Source organism: Panthera uncia (genome assembly GCF_023721935.1).
Source record: "Panthera uncia isolate 11264 chromosome A3 unlocalized genomic scaffold, Puncia_PCG_1.0 HiC_scaffold_11, whole genome shotgun sequence".
NCBI lineage: Eukaryota > Metazoa > Chordata > Mammalia > Carnivora > Felidae > Panthera > Panthera uncia.
Window position 1 is genome coordinate 22,347,286 of NW_026057578.1, and position 20,691 is coordinate 22,367,976.

The window sequence follows — 20,691 nt, forward strand, 5'->3', positions numbered from 1 at the left end:
GGGGGGGAGAGGGGGGGAGAGAGAGAGAGAGAGAGAGGGAGAGAGAGAACACACAAGTTGGGGAGGGGTAGAGAGAGAGAGAGGAAGGGATAGAATCCCAAGCAAACTCTGCACCAACATGGGTCTTGAACTCACAAATCAAACTCACAAACCGTGAGATCATGACCTGAGCCAAAACCAAGAGTTGGATGTTTAACAGACTGAGCCACCCAGGCACCCCTAGGCAATGGTTTCTTAGACCTAACACCAAAATCACAAACTACCAAAGAAAAAAAGTAACTGGACTTCACTAAAATTAAACTTTTGAGTTTCAAAGAATACCTAACAGCCAAAACGTACAGAAAACTGACAAATGGTAAGAAAAATATAGCCATAGAATGGAATTTTACTCCGCAATTAAAAGGAACAAAATACTGGGGTGCCTGGGGCACTCGGTCGAGCATCCAACTTTGGCTCAGGTCATGATCTCACAGTTTGTGGGTTTGAGCCTTGAGTTGGGCTTTGTGCAGACAGCCAGGAGCCTGCTTCATATTCTGTCTCCCTCCCTCTCTGCCCCTCCCCTGCTCGTGCTCTCTTTTTCAAAAATAAACATTTAAAAAAAAGGAACAAAATACTAATTCATATTACAACATGGATAAACCTCAAAAATATGCAAAATGAAAGAAGCCAGACACCAAAGACCACATATAATTTGTGTGATTCCATTTATATGAAATGTCTAGAATAGGCATAGAGAAGAAAGCAGATTAGTGTTTGTCTAGGTCTGGGGTGGGGAGGGGCGGGGGGAGGAATGATGGCTAAATGGGTACAAGGTTTCTTTTTGGCGATGAAATGCTCTAAAATTAGGTATCAGTGACGGTTGCACACCTCTGTGAATATACTAAAAACTACTGAATTGTATAATTTTTTAATGTTTGTTTATTTTTGAGAGAGAGACAGTACGAGTGGGGGAGGGGCAGAAAGAGAGAAAGAGAGAGAGAGAGAGAGAGAGAGAGAGAGAGAGAGAAAGATCCAGAATGTTGTCAGCACAGAGTCTGATGCGGGGTCCGAACTCATGGAACCCGAGATCATGGCCTGAGCCGAAGATAGGAGAGAGAGAATCCCAAGCAGGCTCCATGCTGTCAGTGTAGAGCCCCATGCAGGGGCTTGATCTCATGAACCCTGAGATCATGACCTGAGCCAAAATGGAGTCGGCAGCTTAACTGACTGAGCCACCCAGGCACCCCTACTATCTCAGACATTCTTGAACTCGAGTGATATAAATAGTCTTGTTCAAACCATTTTGTTTTTCTTTTTAAATGTTCTGTAAGCAAACCTAATACCAATTAATACAGCCTAAATACTAGGAAAGAGAAGCAGGAGAGGGGTGTGTTAATCCAAAAGAAGGCAAGAGAAGAGAGAAATAAAAAGAAACCTCAAAAAAGTAGAATAAATCCACAATATAACATGATAGGAATAACCCAATCATATAGAAATCCCATTGTAAATGGACTACATTTTCTACTTCTGAAATTAACAAACAACAAAACTCAAAATCCAGACATATGCTGATTATAGGAGACATGATTATGATTGTAAGGTCAGTGAAAGAAAGGTTGAAGTAAAAGCACGGAAAGAGGTGTTACACCAGACAGGCCCTAACCAAAGGAAAGCTGTATAGCAATACAATACAGAAGACCTTAAGGCAAAACGCGATATACACCTAGAAAAAGAGTGGATCCCTAACCCTTCATCAGGAATATCACAATTCTAAGCTCAGTTTCCCCTGTGACAGCTCCCCTTAAACCCTCCCTAGAACTAGCTATTCTCCACTTGGGCACTGATTCAGTTCTTTCTCACCTCCCTATGAATATCACCCCAACGGTTGTCCCCTTTCTCTCCTGCATAATGTATTTCCTCTTTCCTGCAAGGTCATTCTCAACAACATATAAACAGGCTTACATCACTCCATTTAAAAACAGAGGAAAAACCACCCCCCCAACCCTCTCTTGACCCTATATCCCTCTGTTTCTGTTTCTTGTACAGAAAAAGTCATCAATACTTTTTCTCTCTTTGTCTCTACTTGCTGTCTCCAGTTACTACTGTTTCCTCTTAATCCCTCTCTAGTCAGGCTGCCCCTCACCCCCACCCCCTTCCACCAGAACAGGTCCCTTCTTCAAGGCCTCCAGCAAGCAACCTTACGTTTCTAGGGGCACCTGGGTGGCTCAGTCGGTTAAGCATCCAACTTCACCTTGGATCATGATCTCATGGTTTGTGGATTCGAGCCCTGCATCGGGCTCTGTGTTGACAGCTCAGAGCCTGAAGCCTCCTTTGGATTCTGTGTCTCCCCCTCTCTTTGCCTCTCCCCCATTCGTGCTGTCTCTGTCTCTCACAAATAAACTTAAAAAAAATTTTAAAAACCTTACATATCTAGATCTGATCTGCTATGCTCATCAGCAGCATGTGACACAACAGAGTCTCTCTTCTTGAAAACCACTCAGTTGGGTTCCAGTCGCCTTCTCTCCCAACTTACTGGTCACTCCTTTCCCACCATTCAGAGTGTTCGTGTCTCTACCCCTTTTCTGATCTGAGCCTATATGCTGCAGACTCCCAGTGTAATCTTCAGGACCGGCCTTCCCAGCTCCTGCATCCCGCTGCCTGCTTGACATCCCCACTCTGATAGCTGGTAACGTGCGTCGCATTCAACATGCTCGAGATGGAACTCCTGACTCCAGATATTTGCACCGGTCTTCCCTAGCCCAACTCCATCCTTTTCGTCACCCAGATCCTGAACCGGTTTTGACTTGTTTCACTCCTATTCCATACCCAATCTGTCAGGAAATCCTGCTCTACCTTCCAATTGTATCCAGAATCTGCCCCCTTCCTCAGAAGCGCTCAATGGCAACCACCATCTCATCTTACCTAAGTTATGGTTACATCCTTCGAATTCTCCCACCCTTTTTTTTTTTAATGTTTATTTTTGAGAGACCAAGCATGAGCAGGAGAGGGGCAGAAAGAGACGGAGACACAGGATCCGAAGCAGGTTCCAGGCTCTGAGCTGCCCGTACAGAGCCTGACGCAGGGCTTGAACTCATGAGCCGTTATCTATTTGGTTATTTTCTGTCTCTCTCCATGAGAATGTAAGCTCCACGAGGGCAGGGGCTTTGTTTTGTTCACTTCTTTCTCCCCAGAAGCTAGAAGAGTGCCTTGTATATGGCAGGTACCCCGTAAATATTCACTGAATGGATGTCAGGACCAGGGGAGGGCGTGCTGCTGTCTTCCTACTATTCCACAGTGTCCTGATGCCTGCAGTTACACAAGAGATGCTGGAGGCACGGTAAAATTAGACACGAAATTGTCATTATAGTGAATGTTATTTATGATGCAAATCTAAAGAGAACAGAGTTATACAAGGTTGCTGCACATGAGATCAATGTACAGATCTCCAAATAAGTAATCAGAATATGCAAAATAGAATTCATTTTACTATCAAAACACAAACTAGATAGTATCAAGAAAGAAACCTGAGAAAAATATATAAAACCTTCATGAAGAAATTCATCAAACTTGCATAGAAGGATATAAAAGGGAGATCTGAATAAACAGAATTAAGCTTTATTCATAGCTAAGAAGACTCAGTATTTTACAGGTATCAAGTTTTCCCAAATTCATCTATAAATTCTATTTCTAGTCAATGCCCCAGCAAAATTTTTCCACGGAGTTTATTGAAATAAACTCATTCCAAAATTAGTACTGAAAGAATGAAGAGGTATGTAAATTTTTTATTTCTGAACAAACACAATAAGGAAGAGGGATTCATTCTACCAGATACTGAGGAATGTTCAAAAGCTATGGCAATTAACAGTTGTATTAATGCAACAATAGACAAAATAGCAGAACAGAATACAGCCCAGAAACATACCCCTGTTGAGGTAAAATTTCACAGAGGTTGTGATTGAAAAGTATCACTAATCAGTGAAAAAAGTAATGATTTCGATAATCATGGTGTTATGACAACTGGCTTTCCATATGAAAAAAATGAAATTATAGAATACACAGATAGAAGCTGCAGACAGATTAAACACCTAAATATGAAAAACACAAAATTTGATACCATGAAAAAATCTCTATGCCATTGGAACACAGAAGGTATTTTTTTTTTTTTTTTATGTTTGATTTTTGAGAAAGAGTGCGAGCAGGAGAGGGGCAGAGAGAGAGTGGGACAGAGGATCTGAAGCAGGCTCCACGCTGACAACAGCAAGCCAGATGTGGGACTTGAACTCACGAACCAGGAAATCATGACCTGAGCTGAAGTCAGACACTTCAATGGACTGAGCCACCGAGGCGCCCTGGAACACAGAAAGTGTTCTTAAGAATCAAAGGTGCAGGGGTGCCTAGGTGGCTCAGTCGGTTAAGTATCCAACTCTTGATTTCAGCTCATGTGATAATCTCATGGTTTGTGAGATCGAGCCCCGCATTAGGCTCCCTGCTGACAGTGCAGAGCCTGCTTAGGATTCTCTCTTTCTCTCTCTCTCTGCCCCCTCCCTTGCATGCGTGGGCTCTCTCTCTTTCCTTAAAAGTAAATAAACTTAAAAATCTGTATTACTAAAACAAAAAAAACTCATGAAAGATCTCAAATCAACAATCTAACTTTACAACTTAAGGAGCTAGAAAAGAATTAAATCCAAAGCCAACAGAAAGAAGGAAACAAAGATTAGAGGGGAGAGAGAATAGAAAAACAATAGAGAAAAATTAAGGAACAAAAAGATCAACAAAACTGACCAAAGTTTAGCTAGAGGGACTAAGAGAAAAAGACTCAAATACTAAAATCAGAAATGGAAGTACAGGCATTACTACCAAATCTATGGAAATAAAAAGATTGTAAGAGTTCTAGAACAGTCACACACAAACAAACTTGATAACCTACATGAAATGGACAAATTCCTACAAACGTAAAACCTGCCAAGACTAAATCCTGACAAAATAGAAAATCTGAGTCGATCTTTATCTAGTAAGGAGACTGAATCAGTACTCAATCAGTATTCAAAATCTCCCAACAAAGAAAAGGAGGAAACACTTCCTAACTCATTCTGTGAAGCCTCATTATGCCGAATCCAAAGCCAGACTGACATTACAAGAAAACTATAGACCAATATCCCTTATGAACATCAACACAAAAAAACCTTAACAAAATACTAGCAAATACAATTCAGTGGCATGTTAAAAGGATTATATATCATGAACAAGTGGGGTTTATTCCTGGAATGCAAGGATGATTCAACATGAAAACTGATCAATGTGCTACTATGCTGCATCAACAGAATGAAGAAAAACAACTACGTGATCATCTCAATTGATGCAGAAAAAGCACTTGACAGAATTCAACACCTTTCCATAAGAAAAACTCAAGAAACTAGGAATAGAAGGAAACTACCTTAACTAATAAAAGCCATCTATGAAAAACCCACAGTGAACATCATACTCAATGAAAGACTGAAAGTGTTTCCTCTAAGATCAGAGATGAGGCAAGGATGCTCACTTCTATTCAACAGTACTGGAGGGGCACCTGCATCGCTCAGTCAGTTAAGCGTCTGACTCCTGATTTCAGTTCAGGTCTTGATCCCAGGGTCATGGAATTGAGCTCCGAGTCAGGCTCCACACTGAGCATGGAGCCTGCTTAAGATTCTCTCTCCCTCTCTCTCCCTCTCCCCCCACTGCCCCGCCACTCTGCCCCACTTCCCTGCTTGCCCTTTCATTCTCTCTCTCTAAAATTGAAAACCAACAAAAAACAGTATTCGAAGTTCTAGCCAGAGAAGTTAGGCAAGAAAATGAAAAGACCTCTACATTGGAAAGGAAGAAGTAAAATTATCTCTGCTTACAGAATGATATTCTATGTAAAAAACCCTAAAGATTACACACATACACAACTAGAAGTAATAAATCAGCAAAATAGCAGGATACAAAGCGAAAAAAAATCAGTTGCATTTCTATATGCTAACAACGAATAAGATGAAAGAAAAATTACAAAAACAATTCCATTTACAATAGCATCAAAAAGAATAAAATAAATAACTGACCAATGAGCTGAAAGACTTGTACAATGGAAACTACAAAACACTGCTAAAAGAAATCAAAGAAGACATAATAAACAAAAACACATCCCCTATTGGTAGATTGAAGACAATGTTGTTAAAATGTCAATACTATCCAAAACCATTTACAGATTCAATACAGTCCCTTTCAAAAATCCCAATTATGTTTTTTTGTTTGTTTTTTAGATGGAACAGAAAAACCCATCCTAAAATTCATATGGAATTCAGGGGACCCAAATATGCAAAACAATCTTGAAAAAGAACAAAATGGAAGGACTCCTACTTCTTGATTTCAAAACCTACTACAAAGCCACAGAGATTAAAACAGTGGTATTGGCATAAAGACAGACCTATAGTCAATGGAATAAAATAGACAGCTTTGATATAAACGCTTGCATATAAGATCAAAAGATTTTCGACGAGAGTACCAGGACAAATGGGGAAAGGACAGTCCTTTCAACAGATGGTGCTGGGAAAACTGGCTATCCACATGGAAAAGTACCTAATACCATATGCAAAAATTAACTCAAAATGGATCAAGGAACTAAATGTAAGACCTTTTTTCAACAGAAAAATTCTTAAAAGAAAAAACAGCACAAAAGCTTCAGGAAATTGGATTTGCAGTGATTTCTTGGCTCTGACATGAAAGGCACATGTAACAAAAGAAAAAACAAACTGGACTTCATAAAAACTTAAAATTTTGTGCATTAAAAGTCATTATCCATAGAGTAAAAAAAAAGAGAACCCACAGAAGGGGATAAAATACTTGCAAATGATATATCTGGGTAAAGAATTAATACTTAGAATATATAGGGGCCCCTGGGTGGCTCAGTCGGTTAAGCATCTGACTCTCAGTTTTGGCTCAGGTCATGATATCAGGTTTGTGAGTTCAAGCCCTGCGTCAGGATCTGTGCTGACAGCTCAGAGCCTGGAGCCTGCTTCGGATTCTGTGTCTCCTCCTCTCTCTGCCCCTCCCATGCTCATTCTCTGTTTCTCTCTCTCAATAACAAGTAAACATTTAAAAAAATGTAAAAAAAAAAATGGGCAAAGGACTTCAATGGACATTTCTCCAAAGAAGATAGGTGAATGGCCAATAAGCGCATAAAGAAATGCTCAAAATCACTAATCATTAGGGAAATGCAAGTCAAAACTATAATAAGATACCACCTCACACCCATTAGGATGGCTATGATAAAATAAAAAACCAGGAAATAGCAAGTGTTGGCAAGGATGTGGAGAAATTCGAACACTTGAGCACTGCTGGTGGGAATGTAAAATGATACAGTGACTATGAAAAATTAAAAATAGAATTACCATATGATCCAGCAACTCTACTTCTGGGTATATATTCAAAAGAACTGAAAGGCAAGGACTTGAAGAGGTATTTGGACACCCATGTTCACAGCGGAATTCATTCCTCACAGTAGCTGAAACATGGAAGCAATCCAAATATCTACTGATGGATGAATGCATAAGCGAAATGTGGCGTATGCATAATGGAGTATTGTTCGGTCATAAAAAGGAATGATGTTCTGAGATATGCTATAACATGGATGAACTCTGGGGACATTAATGCTAAGTGAAACAAACCAATCAAAAAAGATAAATACTGTGTGATTCCACTTTTATGAGGTGCTTAGAGTATTCGGAACATAAAGACAAAGTATAATAATGGTTGCCCGAGACTTGAGGGGGAAGGGAGAATAAGGAGTTATTATCGTTCAATGGGTAAAAACTGAAACGTTTTGCAAGATAAAAAGCGTTACAGGGATGGATGGTGGTGATGGCTGTACAACACTATGAATGTATTTAATAACACTGAAGTGTGCATTTATTTTTAAAAAATTATTTATTTTGGGGGGGGGAAGAGAGAGAGAGAGAGAGAGAGAGAGAGAGAGAGAGAGAGAACACCCTAAGCAGGCTCCACACTATCAGTGCAGAGCCCGTTGTGGGGCTCGAACTCATGAACCGTGAGATTATGACCAGAGCAGAAACCAAGAGTTTGACACTTAGCTGACTGAGCCACCCAGATGCTGCTATTTATTATTATTATTATTTTTTATGATTTTATTTTTAAATAAGCTGCATCCCCAATGTAGGGTTTGAACTCACAACCCTGAGATCACAAGTCAGCACTGCTCCACCAAGTGAGCCAGCCAGGTGCTCTTGAACTGTACATTTAAAAATGGTTAATGAGGGGTGCCTGGGTGGCTCAGTCGGTTAAGCGTCTTCAGCTCAGATCATGATCTCACAGTTCATGAGTTCGAGCTCCGCATTGGGCTCTTGTGGACTGTCTGGAGCCTGGAGCCTGCTTCAGATTCTGTGTCTCCTTCCTTCTCTTCCCCTCCCCTGCTTGTGCATTGTCATCTCTCTCAAAAATAAACAAACATTTAAAAACATAAAAAAATAAATAAAATAAAAATGGCTAATGAATAAATAAATTCTATTCCTGAAACTAATATTACACTACATGTTAACTAACTAGAATTTAAATAAAAACTTGAAACATTGAAAAAAATAATAAAAGAATATAAACGATTAAGGTCGTAAATGTTATATGTATGAAAGAAAATATTGCCTCTTAGAGAAACCAGATTTGTCTCTGAAGAAGGACTGCAGAGAAAGAGTACTAACATTTCAAGGTCTTCCCCTAAGGAAAGAGCCAGCTGGTCACCCAGTCACCCTCTACAGCACAATGTCCTTAAACTCAGATGGACAATGAGACCACTTTATTGTAAGCAGTACCTGTCACTTTGTCACCAATAGAAATCACAGATAATTTCATATCACATTATAGCTGTCACAGTTATCTTGAAATAATGTTTCCTGTCATTACTTTGAAACTCTAATAATTAGACTCACTGCTACATTGTTATTTAATGCCTTAAGAAAGAAGTACACATTTGATGACTATATTAATGTAATTGGCTTCCTTTATTATTTGATGTAATTTTTACTGTATGTTATTTAAAACCAATTTTCTTGGGTGTCCATAGAAGCCTACCTTTCAACAAGCCCTGCCCAGGCAGAGCTGCCAGTTAGTTTCTCAGCGCTTCCATCTTCTTATCCTAATTTTAATTTTTATTAAATATATATTCATACCTTTAAAAATAAGTAGGGATACCTGGGTGGCTCAGTCAGTTAGGGGTCTGACTTTGGCTTAGGTCATGATCTCGTGGTCTGTGAGTTCAAGCCCCACATCAGGCTCTTTGCTGACAGCTCAGAGAATGAGCCTGCTTCAGATTCTGTGTCCCCTGTGCCCACCCCACTAGCACTCTGTCATTCTCTCTCTCAAAAATAAACATTTGGCACAAAAACAGACACTCAGATCAATGGAACAGAATAGAAAACCCAGAAATGGACCCACAAACATATGGCCAACTGATCTTTGACAAAGCAGGAAAGAGTATCCAATGGAATAAAGACAGTCTTTTCAGCAAGTGGTGCTGGGAAGACTGGACAGCGACATGTAGAAAAATGAACCTGGACCACTTTCTTACACCATACACAAAAATAAACTCAAAAGGGATGAAAGACCTCAATGTAAGACAGGAAGCCATCAAAATCCTTGAGGAGAAAGCAGGCAAAAACCTCTTTGATCTTGGCCACAGCAACTTCTTCCTCAACACGTCTCCAGAGGAAAGGGAAACAAAAGCAAAAATGAACTATTGGGACCTCATCAAAATAAAAAGCTTCTGCATAGCAAAGGAAACAATCAGCAAAACTAAAAGGCAACCGACGGAATGGGAAAAGATACTTGCAAACAACATATCAGATAAAGGGTTAGTATCCAAAAATCTATAAAGAACTTATCAAACTCAACACCCAAAAAACAAACAATCCAGTGAAGAAATGGGCAAAAGGCATGAAGAGACACTTCTCCAAAGATGACATCCAGATGGCGAACAGACACATGAAAAAATGCTCCACATCACTCATCATCCAGGAAATACAAATCAAAACCACAATGAGATACCACCTTACACCTGTCAGAATGGCTAACATTAACAACTCGGGCAACAATAGATGTTGCCGAGGATGTGGAGAGAGAGGATCTCTTTTGCACTGCTGGTACAGCCACCATGGAAAAGTCTGGAGGTTCCTCAAAAAATTAAAAACAGAACTACCCTATGACCCAGCAATTGCACTACTAGGTATTTATCCAAGTGATACAGGTATGCTGTTTTGAAGGGGCACATGCACCCCAATGTTTACAGCAGCACTATCAACAATAGTCAAAGCATGGAAAGAGTCCAAATGTCCATCGATGGATGAATGGATAAAGAAGATGTGGTGTATGTCTATATATACACATACATACAATGGAGGATTACTCGGCAATCAAAAAGAATGAAATCATGGGGCGCCTGGGTAGCTTGGTCGGTTGAGCATCTGACTTCGGCTCAGGTCACGATCTCGCGGTCCGTGAGTTCGAGCCCCGCATCGGGCTCTGTGCTGACAGCTCAGAGCCTGGAGCCTGTTTCGGATTCTGTGTCTCCCTCTCTCTGACCCTCCCCCGTTCATGCTCTGTCTCTCTCTGTCTCAAAAATAAATAAATGTTAAAAAAAAAAAATTAAAAAAAAAAGAATGAAATCTTGCCATTTGCAACTATGTGGATGGAACTAGAGGGTATTATGCTAAGCAAAATTAGTCAGTCAGAGAAAGACAAACATCATATGACTTCGCTCATATGAGGACTTTAAGACACAGAACAGATGAACACAAGGGAAGGGAAGCAAAAGTAATATAAAAACAGGGAGGGGGACAAAACATAAGAGACTCTTAAATATGGAGAACAAACAGAGGGTTACTGGAGGGATTGTGGGAGGGGGGGATGGCTAAATGGGTAAGGGGCATTAAGGAAGCTACTCCTGAAATCATTGTTGTACCATATGCTAACTTAGATGTGAATTTAAAAAATTAAGGAAAAAAAAATTAAAATTTAAAAAAATTTTTAAAAAGAAAAAAAACATTAAAATTTTTTTTTTAAATAAGTAAAAGCACAGCAATGAAAGAAAAATAAATAGGACCAGGTCAGAATTAAAAACTATTGTGTATCAAACGATACTATCAAGAAAATGAAAAGACAGCTTACCGAATGGGAGAAAATATTTGCAAATCACGTATTTAATAAGTGCCTATTATTCAAAAATTATATAAAGAACTCTTGCAACTCAACAAGAAAAAGACTGCCCAATTAACAAATGGGCAAAGGAACTGAATAGATTTTTCTCCAAAGAAGATACCCAAATGATGATCAATAAGAACATGAAAAGATGCTCAACATCATTACAGAAATGCAAATCAAAATGACAATGAGCTACTACTTTATACCTACTAGAATGGCTATTTTTTTAAGAGATGAAAACTAACAAGTGTCAGCAAGGATGTGGAGAAATTGGAACCTCCGTGCATTGGTGGTGGGAATGTAAATTGGTGCAGCCACTGTGGAAATCAGTATGGCGGTTCCTCAGCAAGCTGTAAACATAGGTCACCCAGCAATCCCACTCCTAAGTATATACCTGAGAGAACTGCAAACTGACTGAAACAGATACTTGCTTGCCAGTGTTCACTGTAGCACTATTCTCAGTAGCTGAAAGGGGGAACTAACCCCAAGTGTCCATCAACAGTTAAGTGGAAAAACAAAATGTGGTATTTATACACAGTGGAAATCTTATTCAGCTTTAAAAGGGTTCTGATATATGCTACAACATGGATGAACTTTGAAAACATGCCAAACACAAAAGGACAAATACTGCAACATCCCACTTATATGAAATATCTCAAATAGGCACATTCATAGAGAAATCAGATTAGAGGTTACCAGGGGCTGCGGAGAGCGCAATGGGTAGTTAATTGCTTAATGGGTTCAGAATTTCTGTTTGGGGTGGTGAGAAAGTTCTGGGAATAAATACTGATGATGTGCGACATTGTGAATGTAAGTAATGACACTGAATTGTACACTTAAAAGTGGTTAAAGCCATCTAGGTGGTTCAGTTGGTTAAGCGTCCGACTCTTGATTTTGGCTCAGGTCATGATCTCAAGGTTGGTGAGTTCAAGCCCCATGTTGGGCTTTGTGCTGACAGCACAGAGTCTGCTTGGGATTCTCCTTCTCCCTCACTCTCTCTCAAAAATAAATAAATAAACATTTTAAAAAGTGGTTAAAATGGCAAACTTTTTGTTATGTATATTTTACCATAATAAAAAAATGACAAATATGATCCAACCATTCCACTCCTACATCTATCTATACACAGAAGACTTGAACACAGCATTATTCGTGATGGCTTTTACCTTTCTGTTAGAGTCTTTACATCCTGATGCTTAAATAATTATTTCTTCATCTGTGATGTTACTATCATATATTACTAACATGCCAGCACATAACCTCCTACTCCTACATCAGTTCCTCACTTTTAAATAGAAATAACCAAGACGACTGGATGTTCCAGGAAACATCAAAACAAAAAGACAAATACAAAGACGGAACCTAAAGGACAGAGCACAGGGTCCCAGGAAAACTTACATTTATATATGTAGGTCTCGCAGGGGCAGGAGACACTCTATGCATAAAAAAAGGACAAAATATCATGAAAAAGAACAGTAGAATGACCTGTTGTATGGATGGCCACAGTAAACATGTGACGGACGGAGTTTGGAGATCAAGTCAGGAAAATGTCCCCATCTCCATAGAGTTCTCAAACAAAAATATACAAATAGCCACAAGGCATATTCAAAGATGCTGGACAATATTGGCCATCGTGGAGATGCAAATTAAAACCATAATGACATACTACTTCACGCTCACGAGGATGGCTAGATTCAAAAAGACCAGTAGTTGCAGGGTGCCTGGATGGCTCAGTCGGTCAAGTGTCTGACTCTTGGTTTCGTCTCAGTTCCTGATCTTGCAGTTTGCAAGCTCAAGCCCTGCATCAGGCTGACAGTGCAGAGCCTACCTGGGATTCTCTCTCTCCTGTCTCTCTGCCCCTCCCTGCTTGTGCTCTCTCTCAATAAATAAACTTAAAAAAAAGAAAAAAAAAGACCAATAATTGCAAGTGTTGGTGAGGATATGGATAAATTAGAATCCTCATATACCATTGGTGGGAATGTTAAGTGGTGCAGCCACTGTGGAAAATCATTTGGCACGTTCCTCAGAAAGTTAAACACGGAGTTTCCATATGATCTAGCAATTCTACTCCTGGGCATATATCTAAAAGAAATGAACATACTTCCACACAAAAACTTATACACGGTGTTGACAGCAACATTACTGATACTAGCCGAAGTGTGGAAAAAACCCAAATGTCCATCAACAGATGAAATGTATAAAAAATGAAGTATACCCATAAAATGGACTATTATTCAGCAATAAGGAATGAAGTGCTGATACTGCTACAACTTGAGTGAACCTTAAAAATGTTATACAAAACATAAGCCAGACACAAAAGACCAGATACTGTATGATTCCGTTTATAAAAGTGTCCAGAATGGGCAAATCCACCGAGACAGAATTGTGGTTGCTAAGAGCTGAGAAAGTGGCAGGAACCAAGAGTGACTACTAATAGTTACAGTGTTTCTTTTTGGAGTGACGAAAATGTTCTGAAATTAATAGTGATGGTCGTACAACACTGAGTGTACTAACTGCCATTGAACTGTACACTTTGAAAGGGTGTTACTGCCTAGGTGGCTCAGTCGGTTAAACGTCTAACTCTTGATTGTGGCTCAGGTCATGATCCCAGGGTTGTGGGGTCAAGCCCCATGTTGGGATCTGTGATCATGAAGCCTGCTTGGGATTCTCTCTCTGTGCCCTTCTCCCGCTCATGTGTGTGCACACGCACTCTCTCTTGCTCTCTCAAAAAATAAAAAATAAAAGGGTGAATGGGTGAATTTCATGGCATGCAAATTATTTATCAATACAGATGTTATAGCATGGAAAAGAAAAAAAGAAAGAGCCTTACAGAAAGATAACCAAAAGATATGAGGAAGAAAAGATCAGAGACTGAGGCTCAATCCAGCAGGTCCAACGTCTAAGTGACACAAATTTTGGAGAAAATAGAGCAAATGAAAGCAAGGAAATTATTTTTAAGAATTAATGCAAGGCTATTGCTCAGAAACAAAAGACCTGCATCTCCATATAGAAAGGGGCTATCAACTATGGGCACAGTACATTCCTGTACAAAGTCCCATTCCACAGCACAGCACTGAGAAATTTCACAAGAGAGGTCAAGCAAAGAGCTTAACAGCTTCCATAGTAAAAACACACAAAGGACTGAAAATTAGAATGCATCAAACTTTTCAGCACAAGTAACAGAAGCTAAACACAATATAGCCTTAAAGATCCTGAGAGAAAATTGTTTCAACTTCATTTTTATACGTACATATGTTATATATACAAACATATACATATACATTACATATATAATTCATTATTTTCAACTTTATACTCAGCCAAACCGTGTGAGGTCTGAATAAAGACATGCAGTTGCCAAAAATTTATCTCGAACTAAAGGTGTGTTCCAGCAAAATGAGGGATTATGCCAAGAAAGCAGAAGGCCACGTGGTCTGGAAAGCAGGGTGTCCCCCGTGGGACAGCGGCCAAGGGCAGTCCCAGGTGATGAAAAGGGAAGTTTCTGGATAGCAGTGAGGCAGCAGGCCCAGAGAGTAACCTAGCCAGATCAGAACAGAGGACAGAAGTGCACCAGGAAAAATATGAAATCATGAGATTATCTGATATGTCTGCATATCTGAAAAATAATACTGATGAAGGCTGGCAGATCTGGTGGAGTGTGTAAAACATTACAAATAAGAACTTAGAAAATGAAGCGTATAAAAAAGATGGGGCAATCATTTATGCTAGGAAAAATAAAGTGTGTAAGAAAAGGAAATTAAACCATAATATAGTATTGGGCTCTGCAGTGAACAATAATATTTACATGCTTACAGTAAACAAACGCACTGGTGGTTACTTAAGCCAAAACTGTGATGTAAGACATGCAGGGTGGGGCACAGGAGGCAGAGGTGATACAGCTAACTACTCACCTCTTATAAGCAGGAAATCAATACATGACGATGACTGATTTGAGAAGAATTAAGAGGTAATCACATTTAAAAGAAAAAAAAGCAATAGGAAGGCAAATACCAGGATGTACAGCTACCGACAGCTGCAAGCAGAGAAGTCTGAGGTCGGGCAGTGGGCTGGATGGTTCCTATTAGAAGTATTTCAGTGCACTCTCTGGTCCTTGGCTCCATTCTGATTTGTTAAATACTCTTACTGTGCAAAGTTATTAAGTACACAGCTCACAACAGTTCCCTGTGCAGCAGCAGGTGTGACATTAAACCTGGGAACTGGCCTAAAGGTCTATGGATACAGACCCATCCAAGGGTACCCTCCTCAGGCTCCACGCCATCAGGTGTCAGTGGGATGCTGACTTCATCCTTTCTGGATACTCTGGAGATCTGTCTTTCCTGCATGTTCTGTAGAGGGGCTCTCTTGGAGGATGAGCTTGGACTGAACCAAGTCAGGGCAGAGTGTAGCTGCTGGGGCCACGGCCTGGAGCTTCCCAGGGGCCACCTCTCTCCTGCTAACAACCACCTGTGAATCTAGGCTCCCTACATATTTTTAGCTCTTTGCGGAACTCATTTCCTAGAGGGATTTTTGGAAAGAGGCATGGATAGAGAGAAACAGAAGTAGAGAAGTAGATGGCTTCTATTTCACCCATTCACAGTTCCTCACACCCTGCTGAGGCCCATGGTTAGATCCTTGGTGCCTGGCATACAGTAGGCACTCAATAAGGAGCTGTTTAAGACATAAGCATGGTACCAACTTTCTGTGTCCCACACGTCTTCGGGCCCTTTACATGCACTGCCACCTTCAATCCTCACAAATGCCCCCAGAGAAGGCAGGAGTAGCTCTACATTACATAGAAGAAACGGAGGGTTCGGAGGCACTTGACTAAGGTCACTTCACTAGGAAGGGAAGGGCTGGGATTCAAGCCCACAGCCTGTACACCCTTCCTTGAGAAAGCTCAGCTTAGGTAGATAGACAGAAGGGAGGAAAGAATGGAAATAAGAGGAGAGCTCACAGCTGACTCAAGAAGAGAAACTGAGGCCTTTCCCACTTGGAGGCTCCGAGGCTGGAGAACGAGCTGTGCACCTTTCTCTCCAGCCCGGGGCCCATCCCTGCAGCACTCACCTTCTTCAGAGAGGTTGTTCTCTTTGGTCTCCTTGTCCATCTGGCAGCACCAGCCCTCCAGCCGCTCTGTTTCTGCCTGAAGTAGTTTCAAGAACCAGTAGCCGTCCCGGCGGCACGCCCCTGGCTGTGCTGGCTCTGCCGGGGAGCTGGAGGAGGTCTCGAGCCAGGGGTCAGGCGGGGGCAGCGAGGATGCCTCTAGGGCAGGGTCGCTGTTGTCTCCATAGGAGAGGTTGCGCTTGATCTGGGCAATCTTGGGGACCTGCCGAGGGCCGGCATCGATGCTGATGGAGTTGGGGTGTGGGGTACAGTCCGGGAGGCTCCTCTCAGATGACTTACAGCTTGAGTCGTTGGCATCCTGGGTATCTGAGTCGGTGTCCCGTCGGGAGGACATGCTGTGAGAGGGGGCGCTGCTTCTGGGGGGGGGGGGGGGCAGGGGGGGGGAGGGGGGGGGGGACAGGAAGGGGTGAGAGTCACCAAGAGGGCCAGAGACCAGAGGCCACCCCGACCCGGACACACGGGAGACAGAGAAACGGATGCATCGTCTGCTCACCATGCGCCTGAAGCGGGTCCCACAGCCCCTGCCTCATTCTCTGCTCAGCCCTTGCCCCACCCGCGCCCACACGCGCACACACACACATGGACAAGGTCATAAGGTTGCCTGTTTACTGCAGTGGGGGCCAGAAGACCACCAACATTGGGGTGCTGGGCCGTGTCTCTGCCGGCTGCGGCCCCCCATGGGCCAATTGATCTCACAGAGCAAGCGCTCATGGGCCCGCCCGCCTGCCTGCCCAGCCTCCAATGCCTGGGCCACTGCCCAAACCCCAAACCCAGCTTGGTTATCAGAAATCCAGCAAGGAAAAGTGGGTTAGGGAGAGCAGGAGAGGTGAGAGCAGAGGGAAGGGGAGGAGAGGGAGAGGCAGCCACCGCCTCTATGCGACTTACCGCCAGTCGTCCTCTACCTGAACCCCGATGGACTGGAATTTGGTAGCGGGACTGGGCTCCTCTTTTGGCACTGGCTGAATGCAGTCAACCTTATTGAAGGACAACGACAGCAACGGCACGGAGACAAAGACAAAAATAAAAAACAAACACCACACTTGCTGCTGAAATTCACATTAGTGGGACGACGCAGAAGGACAGACAGACACGAGGCATGCGGACACTGCACGTGGGCCCGAGGCTGGACCCAGTTAAGCCGGGCACTGCTCATTCGCGCGGAGCGGGCAGGTGGGTGGGCGGGAGGTGGGATGGGGTGGAGATGACTGGCTTTCCCTACTCTGAGGAGGGTGCCATCACATCGATTGCTTTGGGTCCGTTGTCCTCCGAGAGGTGGGAACCGTTCCTTCTAGTCCTCTCCTTTACACGCATCAAAGAGAAGAAAAAAAAGAAGGACGACGAAAGAGAAAGAAAACACACACACACACACACACAAAGCCACAGCCGTTATCTGGTGTAGTCGAAGCTGGGGGCTGTCTTGAGGCAAAGATCACTCCCCAACCCTGCAGCTGAAGGGCAGGCTGGAGGCGCCTGTACTAGGGCCAAACCTTGGACATCGGTTCTGGATTTGAAAACTGCCCCAAGGCAATAGCCAATAAGGTCCCAGGACGCTACAGGATGCAGTCCCTGGGCCTCGATGGCTGAGGTTACTTTCAGCAGTGGGTGGGCCTGGGGAGCAGCAGAAAGGGCCAGGGACAGGGCCAAGTGCAAAGCTAGTGCTTTTTCTCCACTCCTGTGAAGTGGGAGGAAACACGGCAGCAGTGATGCCCCGAATCTGCCTTTCTTCTTTGGGACAAAGCTGCATGGACGTGGAGCAGCCAGGCCGGCCCTTCCATCATTGCTCATGGATGAGGGAGAATCCACACTTGACCTAGGGCTTGAGGTACCAAGGGATGGGATAAGGGTTGTCAGGGTATCCTTGGAAATTGGGGACTCCCAATCTCTTGGCTTCACAGAAGTGGCAGAGGGTTGGGCGCCAGGCTCCTCCTCGCCACGGGGATGCAACTGCATTTCTCCTTCAGCAGGCGCCAGCTCAGGGAGTACAGCATCACCAATCTCAAAGAGCTGCGACAAGAGCTTGGAACAGGTGGGGGTGAAACCAGGGAAGGGGAAGGCCCAAGAGCTAGGATGCTCATCCCCAGGTAAATTTCTGGATGAAAGGAACCAACAGTGAGACTAAGACCTTCTGAAAAGACTGGAGTATCTGGTTTGGCCAGGGAGAGGATGGGGCTGCCCAAAGACCCTGTGTGGTTAAGACCAAGAGACTAGGCTACTTTCTATGTCCCTTAGAATCCCTCCTGGAGCAGCTGCACAGGGCAGGGACTTGAACCCCTTATGAAGGAGCCCAGAAAACATTAATCTCCCGGACAACTCTGTTCCTGTACATGTGGGGAAACTGAAGCCCAGGCAAGTGCAAGAAACTGGCTAATGAGTTTTTCTCTGGTTGGAACCCATTCAGTCTCCCTTGTGTCCCAAGTTCTTTTGGCATTCTAGCCCTCTGCCATCCACTCAGCCACATCCAGTTATCAGAGGCAGCTGGGGAAATGGGAGAGCCCTTCCAGCCCTAAGCCACAATGCACACCACCCTGACCTCCTTGAGGGCTCCACCTTTCCCAAGCTCAATGCTCACTGTAGCCACTTTCCTTCTTCTGTGCCCTGAGCGTGTTCCACTTTAGTCTGGAGGCTCAGTCAGGGCAGGTAGAGTCCTTGCACTCTGGACTGAGAACAACTCTTGAATCTGCAAAGCAGGGCTCAAGTTTCCCCAGCTCAGCTGACAAGACAGATTACTGTGGTCTGATGTGTACAGGAGGTGCTGTGAAGCAGTAGAGGGGAGCTGGTACACCCTGTCCTGCTGTGGGTGGACAGGGAGTTTGGCTTCCAGGAGGGTCTGCTGGCTTTGGCCACTTGGTCCTGGGGAAATATCTGCCTGGATCCTTTCCTATGGAGGGAGACCTCAGGACCAGCATCACACTTCTCAACTTGACATGGGCCTGGTGCCTCAAACCACCTACCTGTCCCCCAGGCCCGAGAAGGCTCTGGGTAAAGTTCCCCTCAAGCAACCCCCATGGCTCAAGGGCCCTGGGTCCTGGGCCCCAGGCCCATCGACGTCTAGGCTCCATGCTGCTCCCGCTGCCAAGCGGGGCTGCGGCCTCCGCGCCCGAGCTGACCTTGGATTAGAGAACTGTTAGGCCAGTCCCACCTCCCACGCGTTGGCTGCCAGGGCAAAGGGTGGAGTGGACAGACAGACAGACAGGTGAACAGTGGACGGGAGATGGCTGGCTGAGTGTAACTACATTGACTGGGATGACCCACTGGAGAAACAGGGACACATGCCCACGGCTACAGATTGCAACATGTGGGCAAACGAAAGGAAGGCATGGCTATGGGTGGAATTTGGTTCGGCCACTTGGAGCCAACCCTCCAAAAGAGACAAACCACTTTGCCCAGGAGACCTAGTGGGCCTCCACCAGATGTAATTACACGCAGGCAGGTGCACAGGGTGGGCTGAGGACATAAGAGTGTGAAAGGGACCCCTACTTGTATTCCTATAGATGACAGTTTCCTTTTGGGGATGGCCTCGGGGTGGGATTCAGAGCTGGTCAGCGTCCCTTGTTCACTCTTCAGAGCTGCATGTTTTGGGGGTGGCTCCGGGGCCTCAGGGGCTGGGATGACTCCACCCCGTGTCACACTGGGCGGTCGGGTACTGCTGTCCAGGCTGTCTGACGAGTTGCTGAGGCCCGACTGGCTTGTCACCTCACTCTTGTGATCCTGGCTGTCCAAGTAGGTGTCCTGGGCAGACTCGGTGCTGCTCTGGACTGTGACAGAGATGAAGGGTTTTGACGTGGTACGTGGAGGGACCGGTGGTGGGGTCTTCTTATAAGCCACTAGACATGATGAACCTGCAGATAGAAGAGAGGAGGGCAAGGAGAAGGTAAGGTCCCAAACCTTTGGAACCCCTTTCAAGTCTGAGGCCCCACCTGACCTGGCCCTAGCTCTGGCCTTGGCTATTCCCTCAGGAAGGATTTGTGGAGCAGGAGAATGGGGGTCTGACACAGCAGTGACCAAGACAGACAGACATAGGCCCTGCCCACTCTTCTACTAGTCCAAGGCCAGGTCTAGCTGGGAATGCCAACATGGACCAATGACATCCTCCACCTCATAGTCACACACAAAGATATTATCCAGCTGGAGCATGGACTAGATGATAAAGTTCATGGTGCCACAGCCTGTGAAAGAGCCTGACCCAGTGGCAGGGGATGCGGTGACAGTGATACAGAGGTCAGGAGTGCTGAAGAATGTTAACCTTGCTCCCTCCTCAAGCTCACAGACAGACCTACTGTTCCCGCTGGTCTTTTCCTTTTTTACCTTCCCTTTGCTTGGATGCCCCCTTTCTATCTGGTCAAAGACCAATACATCCTTTAGGATCCAGCT

At 43.8% G+C, this 20,691-nt stretch overlaps 1 protein-coding gene across 3 annotated transcripts in view; it reads right to left on the bottom strand.

Annotated features, from left to right (window-relative positions):
- The window catches only part of DLGAP4 (DLG associated protein 4), a 65,415-nt gene that overhangs the window by 13,595 nt on the left and 31,129 nt on the right, over positions 1 to 20,691 (bottom strand). For all 3 annotated transcript variants that reach the window (XM_049650860.1, XM_049650857.1, XM_049650859.1), the window contains 3 exons: positions 19,798 to 20,159; positions 17,206 to 17,294; positions 16,264 to 16,676 (listed from right to left, as the gene is read on the bottom strand). In XM_049650860.1, coding sequence (XP_049506817.1) covers positions 16,264 to 16,676; positions 17,206 to 17,294; positions 19,798 to 20,159 — 864 coding nt within the window. The remainder of the gene's footprint in view (positions 1 to 16,263; positions 16,677 to 17,205; positions 17,295 to 19,797; positions 20,160 to 20,691) is intronic.